The sequence below is a fragment of the Pleurodeles waltl genome, chromosome 6 (assembly GCF_031143425.1).
Source record: "Pleurodeles waltl isolate 20211129_DDA chromosome 6, aPleWal1.hap1.20221129, whole genome shotgun sequence".
NCBI classification, from domain to species: Eukaryota; Metazoa; Chordata; class Amphibia; order Caudata; family Salamandridae; genus Pleurodeles; species Pleurodeles waltl.
In genome coordinates, this window is record NC_090445.1 from 1,016,485,993 (window position 1) to 1,016,504,060 (window position 18,068).

Below are 18,068 nucleotides of genomic sequence, written 5' to 3' on the forward strand. Positions count from 1 at the left end.
CCTACATAACCCCACCTGCCCCCATCAAAGGAAGGACAATAAGACTAACCTTGCCCCGTTAAATCTTCATTGTCCAAGTGGAAATAGCTGGAGAGTCCATCTGCACTGGAGTGGTTACACCCAGGTCTATGTTCTACTGTATAGTACATTCTCTGTAGGGATATTGACCACCTCAATTGTTTGGGATTTTCACCTTTTATTTGTTTTAACCATAACAGGGGCTTGTGGTCTGTTTGAACAAGGAAGTGAGTGCCAAACAAGTATGGCCTCAGCTTCTTCAAATCCCAGACCACAGCAAAGGCCTCCCTCTCTATGGCTGACCAACGCTTTTCCCTGGGGGGCAACCTTCTGCTAATAAAAGGCACAGGTTTGCCCCTGGCCCTCTTCATTCAGTTGAGATAGTACTTCCCCATCTCAGAAGCATCTGTCTGCACAATAAATTGATTGGACTAGACAGGGCTTCTTAGTATAGGAGCAGAGCGCATAGCCTGTTTAAGGTCATCAAAAGCTATTTAGCATCTAGCTGTCCACAAAACTTTCTTGGGCATCCTTTTAGATGTGAGGTTATTTAAGGGGGCTACAATGGAGTCATAGTTCTTAATGAACCTCCTGTAGTACCCTCTGACTTTGGTTTGTGTGGTAGGGGCAGTCCAATCCAAGATGGTCTGGATTTTGCCCTGTACTGGTTGGATCTGGCCTCCACCTACCAGGTGGCCCAAATAAACCTCTTTTCCCTGCCCTATCTGGCACTTTGAGGCCTTGATAGTAAGGTCTGCTCTCTGCAGAGCCTCCAATACATTCCCAAGGTGGTTCAAGTGATCCTCCTAGGTGAGGCTAAAGGCAGCCATTTCATCTAGCTAAGCTGCATTTAAGCTTTCCAGGCCTTGGAGAACTTTGTTCAACAACCTCTGGAATGTGGCAGGTGCATCCTTTAGTCCAAAAGGGCATCACTGTGAGGTGGAGAAGTGGAGAATGCAGTTTTTGGTTTGGCATCGTCTGACAACTTGATCTGCAAGTAGCCAGCAGTAAGGTCAAAAGTGGTCAGATACTTTGTAGGAGCCAGTGTCTATGAGCTCATCTCGCCTTGGGATAGGATGATTATCTGTTTTAGTCACAGTATTAAGACCCCTGTATGCCACAAAAAACCTTTTACCATTTTGGGTGAGTGGTTTTGAGACAAGGACTACAGGACTAGCCCAGGGGTTGCCAGAGGGCTCAATAACTCCCAGGTCTAACTTCTTTTCCATCTCAGATTTGATGCACTCCCTGACATGATCAGGCAGCCTGTAAATTTTACTCTTAATAGGAAGGCTGTCGCCTGTGTCAATGGAGTGTTCACACCCTGTAGTTTGACCAGGAGTCAGGGAGAACAGTTCAGAGAACTGTCCCAGGAGGTTTCTGCAGTCATACTTTTGTGTCTCAGATGGGCACTCTGCGAGCCATCTACTGTACTGTGGGAGAAGAGGTCAGGGAGAGGGTCACTCTCTTCTACCTGTCCCTCTTCAGTTGCCACAGGCAATGTCAGGTCAGGCCTGTCATACTAGGGTTTCAGGTGGTTCACATGAAGCACTCTGTGGGGCCTTCTAGGAGTGCCTAGGTCAACCAAGCAGGTGACCTCACCCTTTCTCTCCACAATAGTGTGTGATCCACTCTATTTGTCTTGGAGTACCCTGGGAGCCACAGGCTGCAGGATCCGCACTTTCTGTCCTAGCTGATACAAATTCAGCACAGCCTTCAGGCCATGCCATTGTTTTTGCAACTCTTGACTGAGCAGCAGGTTTTCGGAAGCCCTCTTCTTGTACTCGGCCATCCTAGATCTGAGGCCTAGTACATAGTCCACAATGTCTTGTTTTGAAGGCTGGAGAGGTTGCTCCCAGCCTTCTTTCACAAGAGCAAGGGGATCCCCAATAGGGTGTCCAAACAGAAGTTCAAATGGAAAATAGCCCACTCCCTTCTGAGGAACTTCTGTATAGGCAAAGAGGAAGCAAGGTAACAGGACATCCCACCTCCGTCTGAATGTCTCAGAGAATCCCATTATCACGCCTTTGAGAGTTTCATTAAAACTCTCAACTAGTCCATTTGTTTGGGGATGGTAAATTTATAAGTGACACCACACTCATACCACATGGATTTAAGGTAAGCAGACATGAAGTTTGCACCCCTGTCTGATACCACCTTTTTAGGAAAACCCACCCTTGAGAAAATTCCCAGGAGGGCTTTTGCCACTGCAAGAGCTGTAGTAGTCCTACGAGGACTAGCCTCTGGATATCTGGTGGCATGGTCCACTACCACCAGTTTAAATCTATATCCAGAGGCTGTTGGAGGGTACAGGGGGGCAGCAATATTCACCTCAACCCTCTTAAGAGCACCCCAACCATTAGTAGTGGAATTATAGGAGCTTTAGGAGTGCCACATGTCTTGTGATTGGCTTGACAAGTGACAAAACTCCTTGGTGTCTTCTGACATATGGGGCCAGTGAAAGTGAGGGAAAAGCCTGTCCCAAGTGGCCTGCAAGGGGAATATCATGTGCCAGGTTTAACAGCAACTTCCTAAACTTCAGAGGGACAATGAGTCTCCTAGTGGCACCAGGTATAGGGTCCCTAGCTTCCAAGTGTAGGAGGCCATTATCCCAGTGCCCCTTCTGGGTGCCACGGACATCCCCTGCCTGTTGTGCTGCAGCTTGCTGCCTTAAGCTCTGCAAGTTGGGACGGGTTTTCTGTTCCATACTGAGTTCCTCCCTGGTCCCCCTCTCCTCCTAGCCCCCAGCCCTCAAGAGCTCAGCTGTGTCAGATTTGAGCTCCTCTGGTAAAGGTTCCACCCATGGAGAAGATTCTTCTCCCTCAGGAGTTGAATCTTCACTGGAGTCTGGAGCAGGGGGTAACTTTTGACCCTTTCTGCTCTTTTGTTTAGGAACCTCCTGGGACATTGTTCCAGGATCAAGGGTTCACTGTTCCCTTTGTTTCTTGGCCTGTGCTCTGGTGAGGGCAAAGATATGTGCAGGAATGCCCAGCTTTGCTGCATGGGCCTCCAATTCCACTTCAGCCCAAACTGAAGTATCCAAGTCATTACCTAGCAGACATTCTAGAGGTGGATCAGAGGACACTACAGTCTTTTTAGGGCCAGTAATCCCTCCCCCCAGCTGAAGTCAAAATTTGCCATGGGGTGGCACAAAGTGTTATTGTGAGCATCAGTCACTTGGTATGTGTGACCAAGTAGATGTTGCTGAGGGGACACCAGTTTTTCAGTCCCCATAGTGATACTGGCACCTGTGTCCCTGTAGGCCTCAGCACCACTGATTAAGGGATGCTACCTGAACTTACCCATGTTAAAGGGACAGGCAGCTAGGGTGGCAAAGTCAACCCATCAGAGACCAACACAGCCTCGGTGGTCACCCTGATTAGCCCATATCGACTACAGTCCTCAGGGTGAGCCCAGCTACACTTTTGGACTGACTACTACTATTGTTATTACCACCACTACTGCTATTGCTAGGGGCACTAGGACTGACGTTGTATTAGTAGTGGTGGGGGGCTTGGTGCCTTTCTTAGGACAGGAGCTGTCCCATGCCCCAAGGCCTATGTTTTTAGAGATGTAACACCAAGGGTCCTTAAGTTTTGAGGAAGAGGATTTATTCCCACCCCAGAGGAGTTTTGTGGGCCTGATGAAGACTCTTTAGTTTTATCTTTGTTCCCACCCTTATCTTGATGCTTACTTGCTTCCTTCTTTTTGTGGTCAGCCCCTGTGTGAGTTTTTCTACTCACCCTGATGCGGACCCACTTGTCCTGGGGAGAGGTCCGATCAGAGTCCACCAGGTACTGATGCAGCTGATAAAGTATACCGTTATTCAAAATGTGCTCTCTCAGAATCAAATTGTATAAGCCCTGGTAGTCATTTACTTTGCTCCCATGCAACCAGGCTTCCAGAGTTGTAACTGAGCAGTCTACAAAATCTACCCAAATCTTGGGAGGGCTCCTTTTTGGTTTTCTTGAACTTTATCCTGTATTGTTTGGTGATCAAACCAAAACCATCTAACAGTGCACTTTTGAGAGCTGTATAATTGTCTGCATCTTCCTCTCTGACAGTGAGTAATTTGTCTCTCCCTTTGTAAGGTAAGGCGAGCCACAAGATTGCTGTCCACTGCCTTTGGGGGACCTTCTGGACTTTACAGGCCCTCTCCAAAGCAGTGAACCATTTGTAAATGTCATCTCCCACCTTGTAAAGTGGGACTATCTTGCTCAGGTTCCTAGAATCATAAGATTCCTCCCCGACTCTAGTGTCCCTAAAGCTAAGATTGCTGCCACCATGGGGTGCTATCCCCAAATTCTGTCCTTCCCTCTCCACTACCAAGGCTCCCATATCTAGGGCCAGCTATTGCTGTTGCAGCCTGAATTTTTCCTCCTCCAACCTCAGTTTCCTAAGTTCCCTAACTAAGGAATTTTCCCCTGAGGTGGAGTGGTGGGTCCCCTCAGATACTACGTGGACAAGAATATGGACAGAGGAGGACTTATCCCTCCTCCTGGGGGGACTCTGGACCAACCCCCTAGGAGTAAATGTGGGTCTTCTGTCATGACCCCCCCGCTTCACTACCGGCAGTGCTCCTAACAGGGATGTGGTGTTTCCCCCAGGTTCTTCCTGACCCTCCCCAGTGCAGCCTAAATCTATTCTGTCTAGGACTGGGGTCAGTTTCTACTTTCACCTCCTACTGGCTGCCTGAATTGTCCTGTTAGCCTGGAGGAGTAACCCTTGAGGAAGACTCATTGGGATTTTTCCCTGTCGTCAGTTTTCTAGAGGCACACATCTCCCTCGGCTATTGGAAAGTAAGACCTGAATAGTTAGAGTCTGAGAACTGAAAGTTGTTCTCCATCGAAGACCCTCTTGCTAAAGTGTTGTAGGTGTACCTAATTACTTTAACAACTAGACTCCAAAGGAAAGTTTGGTGCAAGGGCTATGCTAGACCCCTAGCTTACCCAAACTTAGGAGACTTGAAATCCTGACAATTAGGTGCAGTGTGTACCTAACAGCTAGTACTAGTCTTTCATGAACAAAGTGACAAAGTGGTAAGGCAATTGCAAGTGTCTTATCCCACTGCTGCACCCCCACTGTAGGAAGCTAGCCTCTTGTGTGGTGAGCACCTAATACCAGGTCCAGGTATCCCCTATTAGTGAAATGCAGGCAGTGTCTAGGAAGCCAGGGCTTTCTAGAGGAAGCTGTGGATGAACAGTCAAGACTTATCTAAGAGACATGCAAAGCTTATGCAATACTTATATAGTCACACAGCACTATCAGACATGAAAGAACCACACCGTGTTGCAAAAATAAAAGTTACGTTATTATGGTAACACAAATAATAAAATAATGTATAGGCAATACCCCAACTGGGGGTATGTAAACACACTACAATATACACATAAGCAATCAGGAAATAGCATAGAAAGTAATAGGCATTGATAAAAGGAATACCATACTGTGAGGGTCCTAAGGGAGGGCAAACCCATATACTAAAAAGGTGGCATGTAAAAGGTAATCCCCCACCCAAGGAAGTTAAATCAGTAGAGTGGACCTGGAGGAACTAGGAACCCCAAGAGGTAAGTACCTGGGTGCCCCCCAGCGACCAGGAGAGAAGAAGTAAGTACCTGGTTTCCCCAAAACCTACAGGAGGACTCTGGAAAAGGACTGTGCAAGACCCAAACAAGACTGGAAGAAACCAAAGGGTGATCCTGACAAAAGAGGACCTGCAAAGGAAGGGGACCAAGTTCAGTTCGCGTTGGAGTGTCCGGTTCTGGCAGGAGAAATTACCCACCCTTCTGTGGAGGCAGGACAAGGTCGACTGTAAATGAAGATGGTCAGCAGTGCAGCATAGGAGCAGAAGAGGAGTTCCAGCAGTGATGCAAGTTATGTCCCACTTCGGCGGTCGTGATGAAGTCGGTCAGTGGTGCTGGAAAACCACCAACAAACCTTAGCATATACAAGAGTCAGAGAAGAAGGTTTCTCAAGGATCAAGAGGACCAGCAAGGTCCAGGGGACTCCGGCCCAAGGCAGGGTGTCCGAGCAGAACCTCAGCAACTGCAACCATGGGCAGCAGCCACAGCAGTCACACTGAAGCCCACTCAGCACAGCTGAAGAGGAGTCCCACGTCGCTGGAGCAGCAGGCAGAAGACTGTGCTTTGCAAGAATGAGTGCTGGGGGCCGGGGCTACACGGAGCCTGAAGATCCCTTGGAGGAGGAAAAAACAAGCCTTGGTAGCTGCAAAAGTCACGGTGCACAGGGGTTGCTGCCTTGCAAGGAGAGGGAAGGGCTTACCATGTTGGATAGCTGGTAGAGGACTCAGGGGACCACTCCAGACCGCCATCTGTGATGCAGGATCCACGCAGTTACAGAAGAGAGAGGATCCACGCCGTCAGTCGTCGTTGCAGTTGGTGACTGAAGATGCAGAGGAGACTCCTTCACTCCAAGGGAGATTCTTTCTTGCGCAGACTGAAAACTCGCCACCCTCAGAGGATGCACAGACAGGGAAATGTTGCAGCTGCTGGAAGGAGCCGGAGAAACAATGTTGCAAAGCAGAGTCATCCCAGGAGTTGCAGATTGTCGGTTCCTGGAGGGAACCGGTGGCCAGAAGATGAAGTAAACGATGCAGAGATGTCCTGCTGGAATCTTGCACTTCAAATCCGAGGACCCACCCGAGAGGGAGACCCTTAATAGCCCAGGAAGGGGTATTGGTCATGTAGCAGGGTGACCAACTATCAGGAGGGGGCTGTGACCTCACCAGGCTTGACCTGACTACTCAGATGGTATCAGGTGTCTCTACCCACCTTGGATTCAAGATGGCAGAATGAAGCGGCCACCTGCTGGAGCTCTGGGCACCACCCCTAGGGTGGTTATGGATAGGGGAGTGGTCACCCCCCTTTTTATTGCCCAGTTTTACGCCAGAGCAAGGTCTTTGGGTCTCTGGACTGGTGCAAACCGGTTTATGCAAGGAAGGCACCAGCTGTGCCCTTCAAAGCATACTGGTGGCTTGTGGAGGCTACCCCTCGCAAGCCATGTAACACCTATTTCCAAGGGAGAGGGTTTTACCTCCCTCTCCCACAGGAAACCCTTTGTTCTGCCTTCCTCTGCCTGAGCTCAGATGGTCAAACAGCAGGAGGGCAGAAACCTGCTTGAGGGGTAGCAGCAGTGGGGCTGCCTGGAAAACCCAGGAAGACAAATAGGAGCAATGCTGGGAGTCCTCTCAGGAGCCCCCATAGTGCATGGAATCATACAACCAATTCTGGCAACAGTATTGGGGTATGATTCCGACATGTTTGATATCAAACATTCCCAGGTTCAGAGTTACCATTATGTAATTGGACATAAGTGATCAATACACGGGTAAAATGGCTTCCCTGCACTTACAAAGCCCAGTCCAATGGAGCTGGAGTTCCTAGGAGCACCTCTGCTCATGCAGGGGTGCCCTCACACACCTATACCTACATCCTTCCCTCTGGGCTAGGAGGGCCTACCATAGGGGTGACTTACAGTGACCTGTAGTGAAAGGGTGCATAAACCTTTTCACGCAGGCTGCAATGGCCAGTCTGCAGACACATTTTGCATGGGCTCCCATGGGTGGCACAATACATGATGCAGCCCATGGGGAACCCCTGGTGCCCCAATGTCCTGGGTACCTAAGTACCATATACTAGGGACTTATATGGGGGCACTAGTATGCTAATTGTGGGGTGTACTAAGTACTAAGCAACTACATTCAAAGGGATGCTGCACATTCAATGTTGTCCTGTTTAGCAGGATCCCAGCGAACACAGTCAAAACACACTGACAACAGGCAAAAAGTGGGGGTAACCATGCCAAAAAGAGGGTACTTTCCTACATAATAGGCTAAGGGTTGTGATTTACAGCTTGATAGTTTGAGCCATTTTTTATATTAAACATGTTTAAGAAGTCTAAGAGCTTTCCTGATAATCTAATCTCTTTCACACTTACCTTCTATGAGCTTTCACACTTATTATCTTCTGTGTATAAAAAAGGATAATGAGCGGAAAATGACTTTCCACACCCCACTTGAACACTTTAAATATTTTGTAATGCTTTTTGAATTGTGCAGCGCTCCTGCCATGTTTCAAAGCTTTATAGATTCAAAACGGGCTACTGTCAACTCTCCAACATTAGTTGTCTCAAATATCTGTGAAGTGTCAATCCGAGAAGGAGGAGAATAAGTATCATGGATTCAGACTGAATGCTTCAACTCTTTTCAAGGATCAAACGAAGTTACCAGCTATTTTGGAATGTCCTTCGCCTACTTACATAAAAGAGCCTCAAGGCGCTCTTAGATTTCACACTTTTTGTAGTAAATGTATAAAGAACTTTGCTGAGTAAATCAGTGGCATCGGTCATGTTCTGAAAAAGGAAATGGCATGGTCAAGTTCAAAGGGCAACTAATATACCAAAAACAATGTTTATCCAAGCACCAATGTTATGTCATCCTGTTTTTCAAAGAAATGTATTCAGGAAACAGAAGCCTGTGAAGGAGCTCCAAGAGGAATATTGTTACAAAGACAAGCTATGAAGGAGCTCTAAAGGCAATGTTGTTACAAAGACAAGATGATAATGGACAAGAACATCCGGTCTTTTATTTGTCTCAAGTGTTGTCACACAGAGGATGGAATTAGTTCTTGAAAGAGAACTTCCAGCCCTGAAGACTTCTTGTGCTGAGTGGAGACATTTTCTTGGTTGCACTAGAGAACTGTTTGGAATAATCATCAGAATCGGAGGGCTAACAAAATCTTCACTGCAGGAAGAGATGCAATATGGATGGCCATTTTTCTTTGCAGATTTCAATTTCAATATTACTTAATTTTTTGTTACACGAATCACAATCATTATCCAAAGTCATTGCTCATTTATGATCATGCTGGGATGTCTTCTTTTCGTATGGTTGAAATAATTCTGACTTGCAAATAATTAAGATAGCTCAGGGACTAATAGATCTACAGGAAATCCTCATCCCAAGACTCCTTTGGTTTGGCAAAATTAGTCGCATTTGTGTGAAAAAATCTATTTGTATTCCACCAAAAGACCTGCAACTGCGCGTGATGAGTCATGATTCTGAAACTTCTGGTCACATAGGAATTAAAGATGTGATGGACATAGTCTTATGATTGGTTTGGTGGCAACCTGCACATTCGGATGTTCATGAATAAGTTATTGTCTTCCCTATTTTTGCTTAACAGAAATATTCACACTACAAACCCTTTATTTATGTGCAACCACTACCAGTGACTCTTGAACCTTGGCATATGAGTTCTATAAATTTTGTAATGTAATAATCGATATGTTGGAGTTTTCTCTAATCAGAAAAATAAATGCAGATTAATATGCGCTATCTGCAAATGAAACACAATTGCTTGGATATGTATAGGTGTATTTCATGGGCTGTGTTTAACTAGAATTCAACTAGACCTCGATCCAGCTTGAAAAACATAGCAGCTGACTTCATAAGATTCACTGTGTGCTTATATTTCTCACAGACATCACAGATCGTACATGTTGCTATGTTTTATTTTGCATGACATGTTGTCCTCGAAGAACACAAGGAAGCTGTTAGATACATTCCAAGGGTTTTTTTTATCAGCACACAGTATTGTATGCATTTATTCATGGCTCTTTTTATTATTTATGTAACTCATTTGTTTTGACTTTTACAGATGGTAATTGGTCAGAAAGGGTGAATCAATATTCATATAGTGGGATGGCGTTAGGGTGGTATGATGTTTTATAATGCTGAAATGTGATTTGTAAATATGTCAATAGTTTTGTTTGCGCCATGCGGACATTCAATTTTTTATTGCTGTGTATGCTAGAAAATGGTTTATAAGACTCTCAAATTTGGGAGTGACCAGAAATTTAAAAACTCCTTTCTGAGCCTCTAGAGATGCTACTCTATTCTCGGTTTATGTGTTGCATGACTTGAATTCGGCTATTCATTCCTGTGTCACTTTTAAATTGCTGAAATTCTTCAAGGCAAATGGTTGCTATGCCTTATGACTGATTTATTGAAGTAAATGAGCCATACATTGTCTTTAATATGGTAATAACCCTTCCTAGATTTTCCTTTGTTTTTGACCACCTTCACCTCCTTTATTGAGTCAGTCTTGCATTCCTTATTACTGTATGTTTGAAATGCTGTTCTGAATCTTCACCTTAGAGACACATTGTCTCATTTACTTATGAGGACAACACCATGCCCCAACCCACACTAGGTGCTATGATCATACAGATTATCTAACAGAGACAATTTCTCAAAGATAGACTTTGCCTAAGTTGCTTAAAGCAGAAGAAATGGCTCAATATATTTTGGCATTGACAGACATTTTTCGTCTTCAAGGATTACTTCATGCCATTATTTCTGAAAGAGGAACCCTATATTGTTCACATTTTTGGAAGGATGTGTATTATGCCTTATGAATTGAAGCAGCTCTGGTTGTCATCCTTGGTCTGATGGGAAAACAGTGATCTACAGGCCTCGAAAAAATTATAAAAATGTTACTAGACCTGCAGGCCGAGTAACTGGAATAATCAACTTGACCTAACTGTAATGTACTTGACCTGTAAATGGGTCTCAAATTGTTGATCCTAGGCAAATATTTTAGTTTACAGAGTTGCCTTTTTCTTCATTCTCACATACAAGTGCACCTTCAAATATGTGATATTAGCAATTCTGCTGTAACATATTGTTCATGACTTCCCTCTTACTTTATTATTAGCATGGCCATTAGGGCAGGAGTGTTTCTCAGTTTATGTCTAAACACTCACTTTTATTAAATCTATTACTAAAGCATGATGTGGAAGCACACTGTCGTTTACAGACAGCAAATTTCCAGAAATGTCCGAAACCTATTCAACTAACTTGCAGCTTTTCTGATAACATTATGTAGTGTATTAACAATAATTTGTGAAAATTGGGTTTCAGAAAACATATTTATAATTTGCAAATCACCAAGCACAGTGTCATGATTTGTTTTCATCCTTTTAAAATATGACACAGAAGTACAAAAAATGGGCTTTTACAACTAATTAAATATATTTTTAAATGTTTGCACACACAACATTAAAATAACTCATTGTACAGAAGGTCAGAGAGTGCATCTTACACAATCCTGGAACTCTGCAGTCAGAAGGAAAATTAATTGTAAGACAAATTGACTTTTGACCTCTATCTCTGACCACAGAGCTATTGTGACAAGAGCACAAGATTTGAAGGCATCTTTATTGCTCCCGCACTTTCTTACAGAACTGAACACCTGTTCTTTGCCAACTCAGGCGGTTTAGGTCCTAAAAATAGCACGACCTGATAAAATATGACTCGCCCCAGCAAGTAGAATTTTTGAGGCCTGAAATATTAAAAACTTTGGAACAGTAAATGCATTGTTACTCTAAATTAACTTAAGATAATTGGGCTTCCTATTAACCAATTTCAGACTTTTTTTTATAACAATACAACTCACTGTGCTACTAAGGGTCTACCTTTTCTTTGTTTGCAATGTTTTCAGTTTAACTGTTTTACCTTCTTCACATACTGATTTTTTTGTTTCCTACAGCTACTAATCATGTGAGCCAATTTATAAAACAAAGACAAATGGCTTCTGAAAATGTATGCCGTTCTAAAGATGAATGATCATGCTGGCAAATCAACTTCTTATGCTATTATCCCTGAAGAAAATGGTTGGTTATCTTTTCCTTCCAGTTCATTTTCTGTCAATCAAATTCGGACTATAACATTCTGCCCATTTATTTTTACTCACCAGCTTAATTTTGTCCCCTTTTACTTAAGTTCCTCGTACTTGAAAGATTTATTTTGTCCTTCATTCAGATGTTCCTAGTCAATATAATATGCTTCCCACTGAACCCTCAACCATGACATAAGAACAACCAGAAAATAAGGTTCAAGAAATCTATGATTCTCGGATATATCAAGATTGTCTTCTATTCTAGATTCATTGGAAAGAATATTCAACTAATGAGCGGGTTAGTTGTGCTTATTACCCACTTGCTATTTTTTATTCTTGCAATGGGAATATTCTTTGTATTGTTTAATAAGGTACTATGCTTAGCTCTCTTTTTCTCCTCTGCTTTCAGTAAGAGTATGGTGCCTTGCTTCTGCAATAATCTTTATCTTGAATCAAGTTCTACAAGCTTGCCAAGGAGGTTTTTTAGCCTTGTGGTCTTTTCACCCTAATTGGGACCCTCTTAAAGAGGTATCTGTCACTTTTTAAGCATACTATAAAGTCAAGGGTGCCACTGTGGTCTCTGTGGTGAATCACCCTTTCCTTTAGCAACCAAAAGTGTACCTTTACAGACCTTCAGCGTGTCTAGTCATCGACAACTAGAATACCTAGGAACTTTCCAAGAGAGTTGTTACTCTACCCATGTCTAAAACTGGCCATAACCATGCTTTGACACAAGAGTTCAGGCTGCTGGAACAAAAAAGCATAAAGAGAAAAGGCTGTTCCAATTTAGTCCAATGACTTAAAAGCATCTGCATGAAGTGGGTTGGTTTTCTAGGTATGCATGGATAAAACTGATAAATGTAAATAGAAGGATTTATTGCAGTGCAAGGACTAAATTTTGCTTGTTACGCGTTAGTAGTGTTAAGAGTAAAATAAAAGGATTTGTGTGTATTGTAATGGTTTATTTTAACTACTTTTCATTCAAATGTGAAAAGAAAATAGGCAGATGTTTTTTACATTTTTACAGAAAAAAAGTTCAACTCTACAGAAACAACAAGAAATGTACATTATATTCTCAATGAATGCTACTGAAACTGAAAACATAAAGAAAATATACACTATTGAATTTCTTTTCAATGTTTACAAGAAAAGTTTAAATGAAAATGAAGTCTACATCCCCATCTTGCTTGTGGAAGCAAAACTGAAGTAGGGGCGTTAAGGCATGGTAGGATAATTAATCCCCACAAATTGCAAGAATAGTTGGTGAATGAAAGGGACGCTGTAGGCAAAAGCGGGAGAAATTATCCAAACTTAGTGCTCCCTGCAGAATTTTTTTTCAAAGTAGGATGGGCCTTTTTGACTGTCTGTTATGTTGGCATATAAACAATATGGGATACAGGTGCATCCTTTTTGGAGACCCCACTACCAACTATAAATTTGGGGGTTAAAACGTCGACAAACTTGAACCTTGGCGTGGTCCCAAAAATGGACTATTAAACACCCACTAGACCTCTACCCTGACTAATGATTAATTGTACTAGCTAATATTTCTTTGATTGAGTTTTCTTTGTTGTTTCACAACTTTGTCACTACTGTCACAACTCGCATGCACTGCATCTTATGTAATTTTTTTGTTTACATACAAATTTTCGATGACATATTTCATGTAAGACTCATAACTGTGAGTGCTTTTGCTGTGATTATTTCAATTTGATCAAACATTTATGTATCCCGAATTTGGAGAATATTTTTAATTGAACCATAGGAAACAATTTATGTAACTCAATATTAAACTTCTGGTTCTTTAGTATAGAGGGATATCCTGTGTTTATGCAAAAGCTTTTTAATCTGGCATGTGCAGATACCGGTTTCAATTAATTGTGCACATACACAGAATTTTCTGTTTTAATTGCTGTCCTGCTGCAAGTAATATACATAAAGAGCAGTTTGTTGTGAAATGTCAAGAAACGTTTAATTTGATTGAAAGCAGGAGTACGAAAATAGTCAAATTCCTCAATGTATGCTGTTCAATATGTTTTTGTCCAATGCTTTAATTTAACAAAGCAGTGTAATAGCAACTGTAATCTTTTTTTGCTTCCAATAACCAATGAATGCACAATGATTTTTGAAGGGAAGGTTCACGACTGGATATACAGTGCTTTGTCTTGTTTGCAAAAGTGTTTTGTAATTTTAGCATTTAAGATTTAAAAGTACTGAATTGCAATGTTACGTATGTATGAATGTAGCAAGAGGCCAATGAGGAGATGGCCATACAGAAAGAATTGTATTGTTAGCAACAGGTTGTTGTTGCAAAAAGAGCAAGATTTACTTTATATTGGGACTGAATTACATAACCACCTTAAGGAAGTGTTTTCTCCAAGTAGAAGCCAAAGATTGCATAGGCATCTAAATGAATTGCTCCTCCAAATAAACATAAACATTGATTTAATCAACCCAGCACCTAAAATTAAGTGGACAAGGAACTTTCATCCACATCCACACGCTGTCCATCCCTCTGTCTGTTCATCACAATAGCAATCAATATGTGCCTACCAGAGTGCTTTCTAGCAAATTCTCTGTTATAGTGGACTATCAGTGCGCTTTATATGTGTTAACTGTGGGCCCATGTCTGTTGGTTTGAAGACATGGGTGTCTGGGCCACCCTAGCATTTTTCCAATAGTAGCCCACTCGTAGATGTCCATCAAACCTAGATTCATCACACTGTTTGACTCTCCCCTTGATTAATAGCCACCCTTCCTCAATATTCTCTCCAGCTTCCTCCTTTCCAACAGACACCTCTTGTTGGCTAACCAATAACGCTGTATCCCGAGCAAAGTATTCCTATTCAAAAGGCCCCGCCTCAAACCCTCTCTTATTCGCTACTGTGCCGCTCTACACAGATTGGTCTGTGTGTATATTACTGTCTTAAGATATGTTGCTCGGTCTGCATATACAGGGAGTGCAGAATTATTAGGCAAATGAGTATTTTGACCACATCATCCTCTTTATGCATGTTGTCTTACTCCAAGCTGTATAGGCTCGAAAGCCTACTACCAATTAAGCATATTAGGTGATGTGCATCTCTGTAATGAGAAGGGGTGTGGTCTAATGACATCAACACCCTATATCAGGTGTGCATAATTATTAGGCAACTTCCTTTCCTTTGGCAAAATGGGTCAAAAGAAGGACTTGACAGGCTCAGAAAAGTCAAAAATAGTGAGATATCTTGCAGAGGGATGCAGCACTCTTAAAATTGCAAAGCTTCTGAAGCGTGATCATCGAACAATCAAGCGTTTCATTCAAAATAGTCAACAGGGTCGCAAGAAGCGTGTGGAAAAACCAAGGCGCAAAATAACTGCCCATGAACTGAGAAAAGTCAAGCGTGCAGCTGCCACGATGCCACTTGCCACCAGTTTGACCATATTTCAGAGCTGCAACATCACTGGAGTGCCCAAAAGCACAAGGTGTGCAATACTCAGAGACATGGCCAAGGTAAGAAAGGCTGAAAGACGACCACCACTGAACAAGACACACAAGCTGAAACGTCAAGACTGGGCCAAGAAATATCTCAAGACTGATTTTTCTAAGGTTTTATGGACTGATGAAATGAGAGTGAGTCTTGATGGGCCAGATGGATGGGCCCGTGGCTGGATTGGTAAAGGGCAGAGAGCTCCAGTCTGACTCAGACGCCAGCAAGGTGGAGGTGGAGTACTGGTTTGGGCTGGTATCATCAAAGATGAGCTTGTGGGGCCTTTTCGGGTTGAGGATGGAGTCAAGCTCAACTCCCAGTCCTACTGCCAGTTCCTGGAAGACACCTTCTTCAAGCAGTGGTACAGGAAGAAGTCTGCATCCTTCAAGAAAAACATGATTTTCATGCAGGACAATGCTCCATCACACGCGTCCAAGTACTCCACAGCGTGGCTGGCAAGAAAGGGTATAAAAGAAGGAAATCTAATGACATGGCCTCCTTGTTCACCTGATCTGAACCCCATTGAGAACCTGTGGTCCATCATCAAATGTGAGATTTACAAGGAGGGAAAACAGTACACCTCTCTGAACAGTGTCTGGGAGGCTGTGGTTGCTGCTGCACGCAATGTTGATGGTGAACAGATCAAAACACTGACAGAATCCATGGATGGCAGGCTTTTGAGTGTCCTTGCAAAGAAAGGTGGCTATATTGGTCACTGATTTTTTTTTGTTTTGTTTTTGAATGTCAGAAATGTATATTTGTGAATGTTGAGATGTTATATTGGTTTCACTGGTAATAATAAATAATTGAAATGGGTATATATTTTTTTTTGTTGAGTTGCCTAATAATTATGCACAGTAATAGTCACCTGCACACACAGATATCCCCCTAACATAGCTAAAACTAAAAACAAACTAAAAACTACTTCCAAAAATATTCAGCTTTGATATTAATGAGTTTTTTGGGTTCATTGAGAACATGCTTGTTGTTCAATAATAAAATTAATCCTCAAAAATACAACTTGCCTAATAATTCTGCACTCTCTGTATGCGTGTTATATATGTCCGTGACTGAGGATGTTATATGTCTGTGTGCACACACACTATGCACACATCAAATTGACTAGTTTTGACAGTGCTGGTCAACCATGGTGTACATCTTCAAACCACCCATCCTCTCAAACATACATGCATAAATATGAAACTTGTACTTACAACATAACAGAGCCCTGGCTCCCATGTTGTTTTATAAGCCGTCGATTTCTGTAATGCCTTCCAGAAGCAAGATGCTCTAGAATCCGGTCCCTTCTCACTCTCATGGGCAACTCACACGATTTACAGTACAGTGTCTCCACAACTGATGTTTCACCTGTCTCCTTAAGCTCTATCAGGTGCCTTTTCACAACCAGGTCGCTGAACTCAGACGCATAATCATGCAGAGTCTTCTTTTTCCTCCCCATTGCTAAAAGCAGCAGTTCTGCTTGCTCTTAACACCAGATCTAGGTTGATGATGATGACGATTCAGTACCACAACTCCGAGCACCTTTCAAACAGGATCAAGTGGTTTTGAAGAATAGGTCATGCATTGTAAATCTCACGTGTTGTCCTTGACATATTTTATGTTCCCTTCTTATTCTGTATTTTAGTAAAAAGCAAAATCCGTCTGTCATACAAAAAACGATTCTGTCTTCTCTTCAATTCAATGATCTACTTTAGGCTTCATGTTAAGTGATTTGTATTTAACATGAACGTCCATTTCAATGTGGGAAACTTTGTTCATTAGTATATGTTCTGACTTAAGATACTGTCAATACGAATATTGCTGTAACCCATTATTTCAGTTCTGTAAACTAGAACGACTGACTTTATAAAATTTGTTTCATCTGGTACATTTCTCCTGAGATTTTTTTACAAATGTCAGTGTTTGTTCTGTTTCCTGCGCCCACCAGAAAAGAATCAAGTAAAATATAAGAATTTGCTGCATTTAATTTATTTTTTTTCTATTTCTTCGCTTTCTTGAATTTGCTTTTTCTGTTGATGTCCAGTTAGATATTTTGTTACCAACCAATATGTTGCTCTTAAACAGGTGAATACGAAACATGACCATTCTCACTTCTTTTCCTTCATATTCCGTGGTGTAAGGTAATTTGCTTTTCTTGTCTGCAAAGATGAAGGTTGCAGGTCTGGAAAAAAAATGAATTGTCAATATTCATGCCCCTTATTTCATTAAATTTGTGTCCTGATTTTGTATTCTTTCATTCAAAGTGGGAACCCTGACCCATGTAATTTATTACTTTTTTAAGCTTTCTCTATATGAAGTCAGATGCCAATGATGACATCTCCAAAGCAGGATGCATTGAATCACCACTCTGTTAATTACCTATGCACTGCCCACAAAGTATAAACGCACACTGCACTTGTGTGTTTCTGTGTATATATGCTGTTCTCCAGAAGCCCACTGCCTGGTAGTGCTATACATGCCCAGCTGCCACCATTCCTCAATACATTAGAGAATATGTGATAGAATGCGTTTTCTTGTACTGCACAACCCTGCAAACTGCATTACCGCATGTCACCTTGAAATTTGGAAAGAACGAGGAAACCGGGAAACAGACAGATAAAGCATTTCCAATAAGAATCATCCAATTTTGCTAAATGAAAAAGACGGTGTTTGAGAGACTGTCTTCTGGTTCAGATTTTAGCAATCTAGCCATTAGACCGCAGACCCTACTGGGTACACTTTGATGTACTCTTATCGCCTTCCCGTCTCCTCCACTAGCCTAGCAACACACTTTAGGTGTCTTTAAATGGCTTTAGACCACTGTTAGCAACGACTCTGAGGATACATTGTTTTGTGTCTATTTACATTCATCTTCTCCCCT

The 18,068-nt window shown here is 42.4% G+C and overlaps 1 protein-coding gene across 4 annotated transcripts in view; it reads right to left on the minus strand.

Moving 5' to 3' along the window:
• The window catches only part of LOC138300504 (inositol 2-dehydrogenase-like), a 207,959-nt gene that overhangs the window by 188,217 nt on the left and 1,674 nt on the right, over positions 1–18,068 (minus strand). For all 4 annotated transcript variants that reach the window (XM_069239952.1, XM_069239951.1, XM_069239950.1 and 1 more), the window contains exon 2: positions 16,402–17,369. In XM_069239952.1, the coding sequence (XP_069096053.1) occupies positions 16,402–16,646 (245 nt within the window). In that variant the 5' untranslated portion in view covers positions 16,647–17,369. The remainder of the gene's footprint in view (positions 1–16,401; positions 17,370–18,068) is intronic.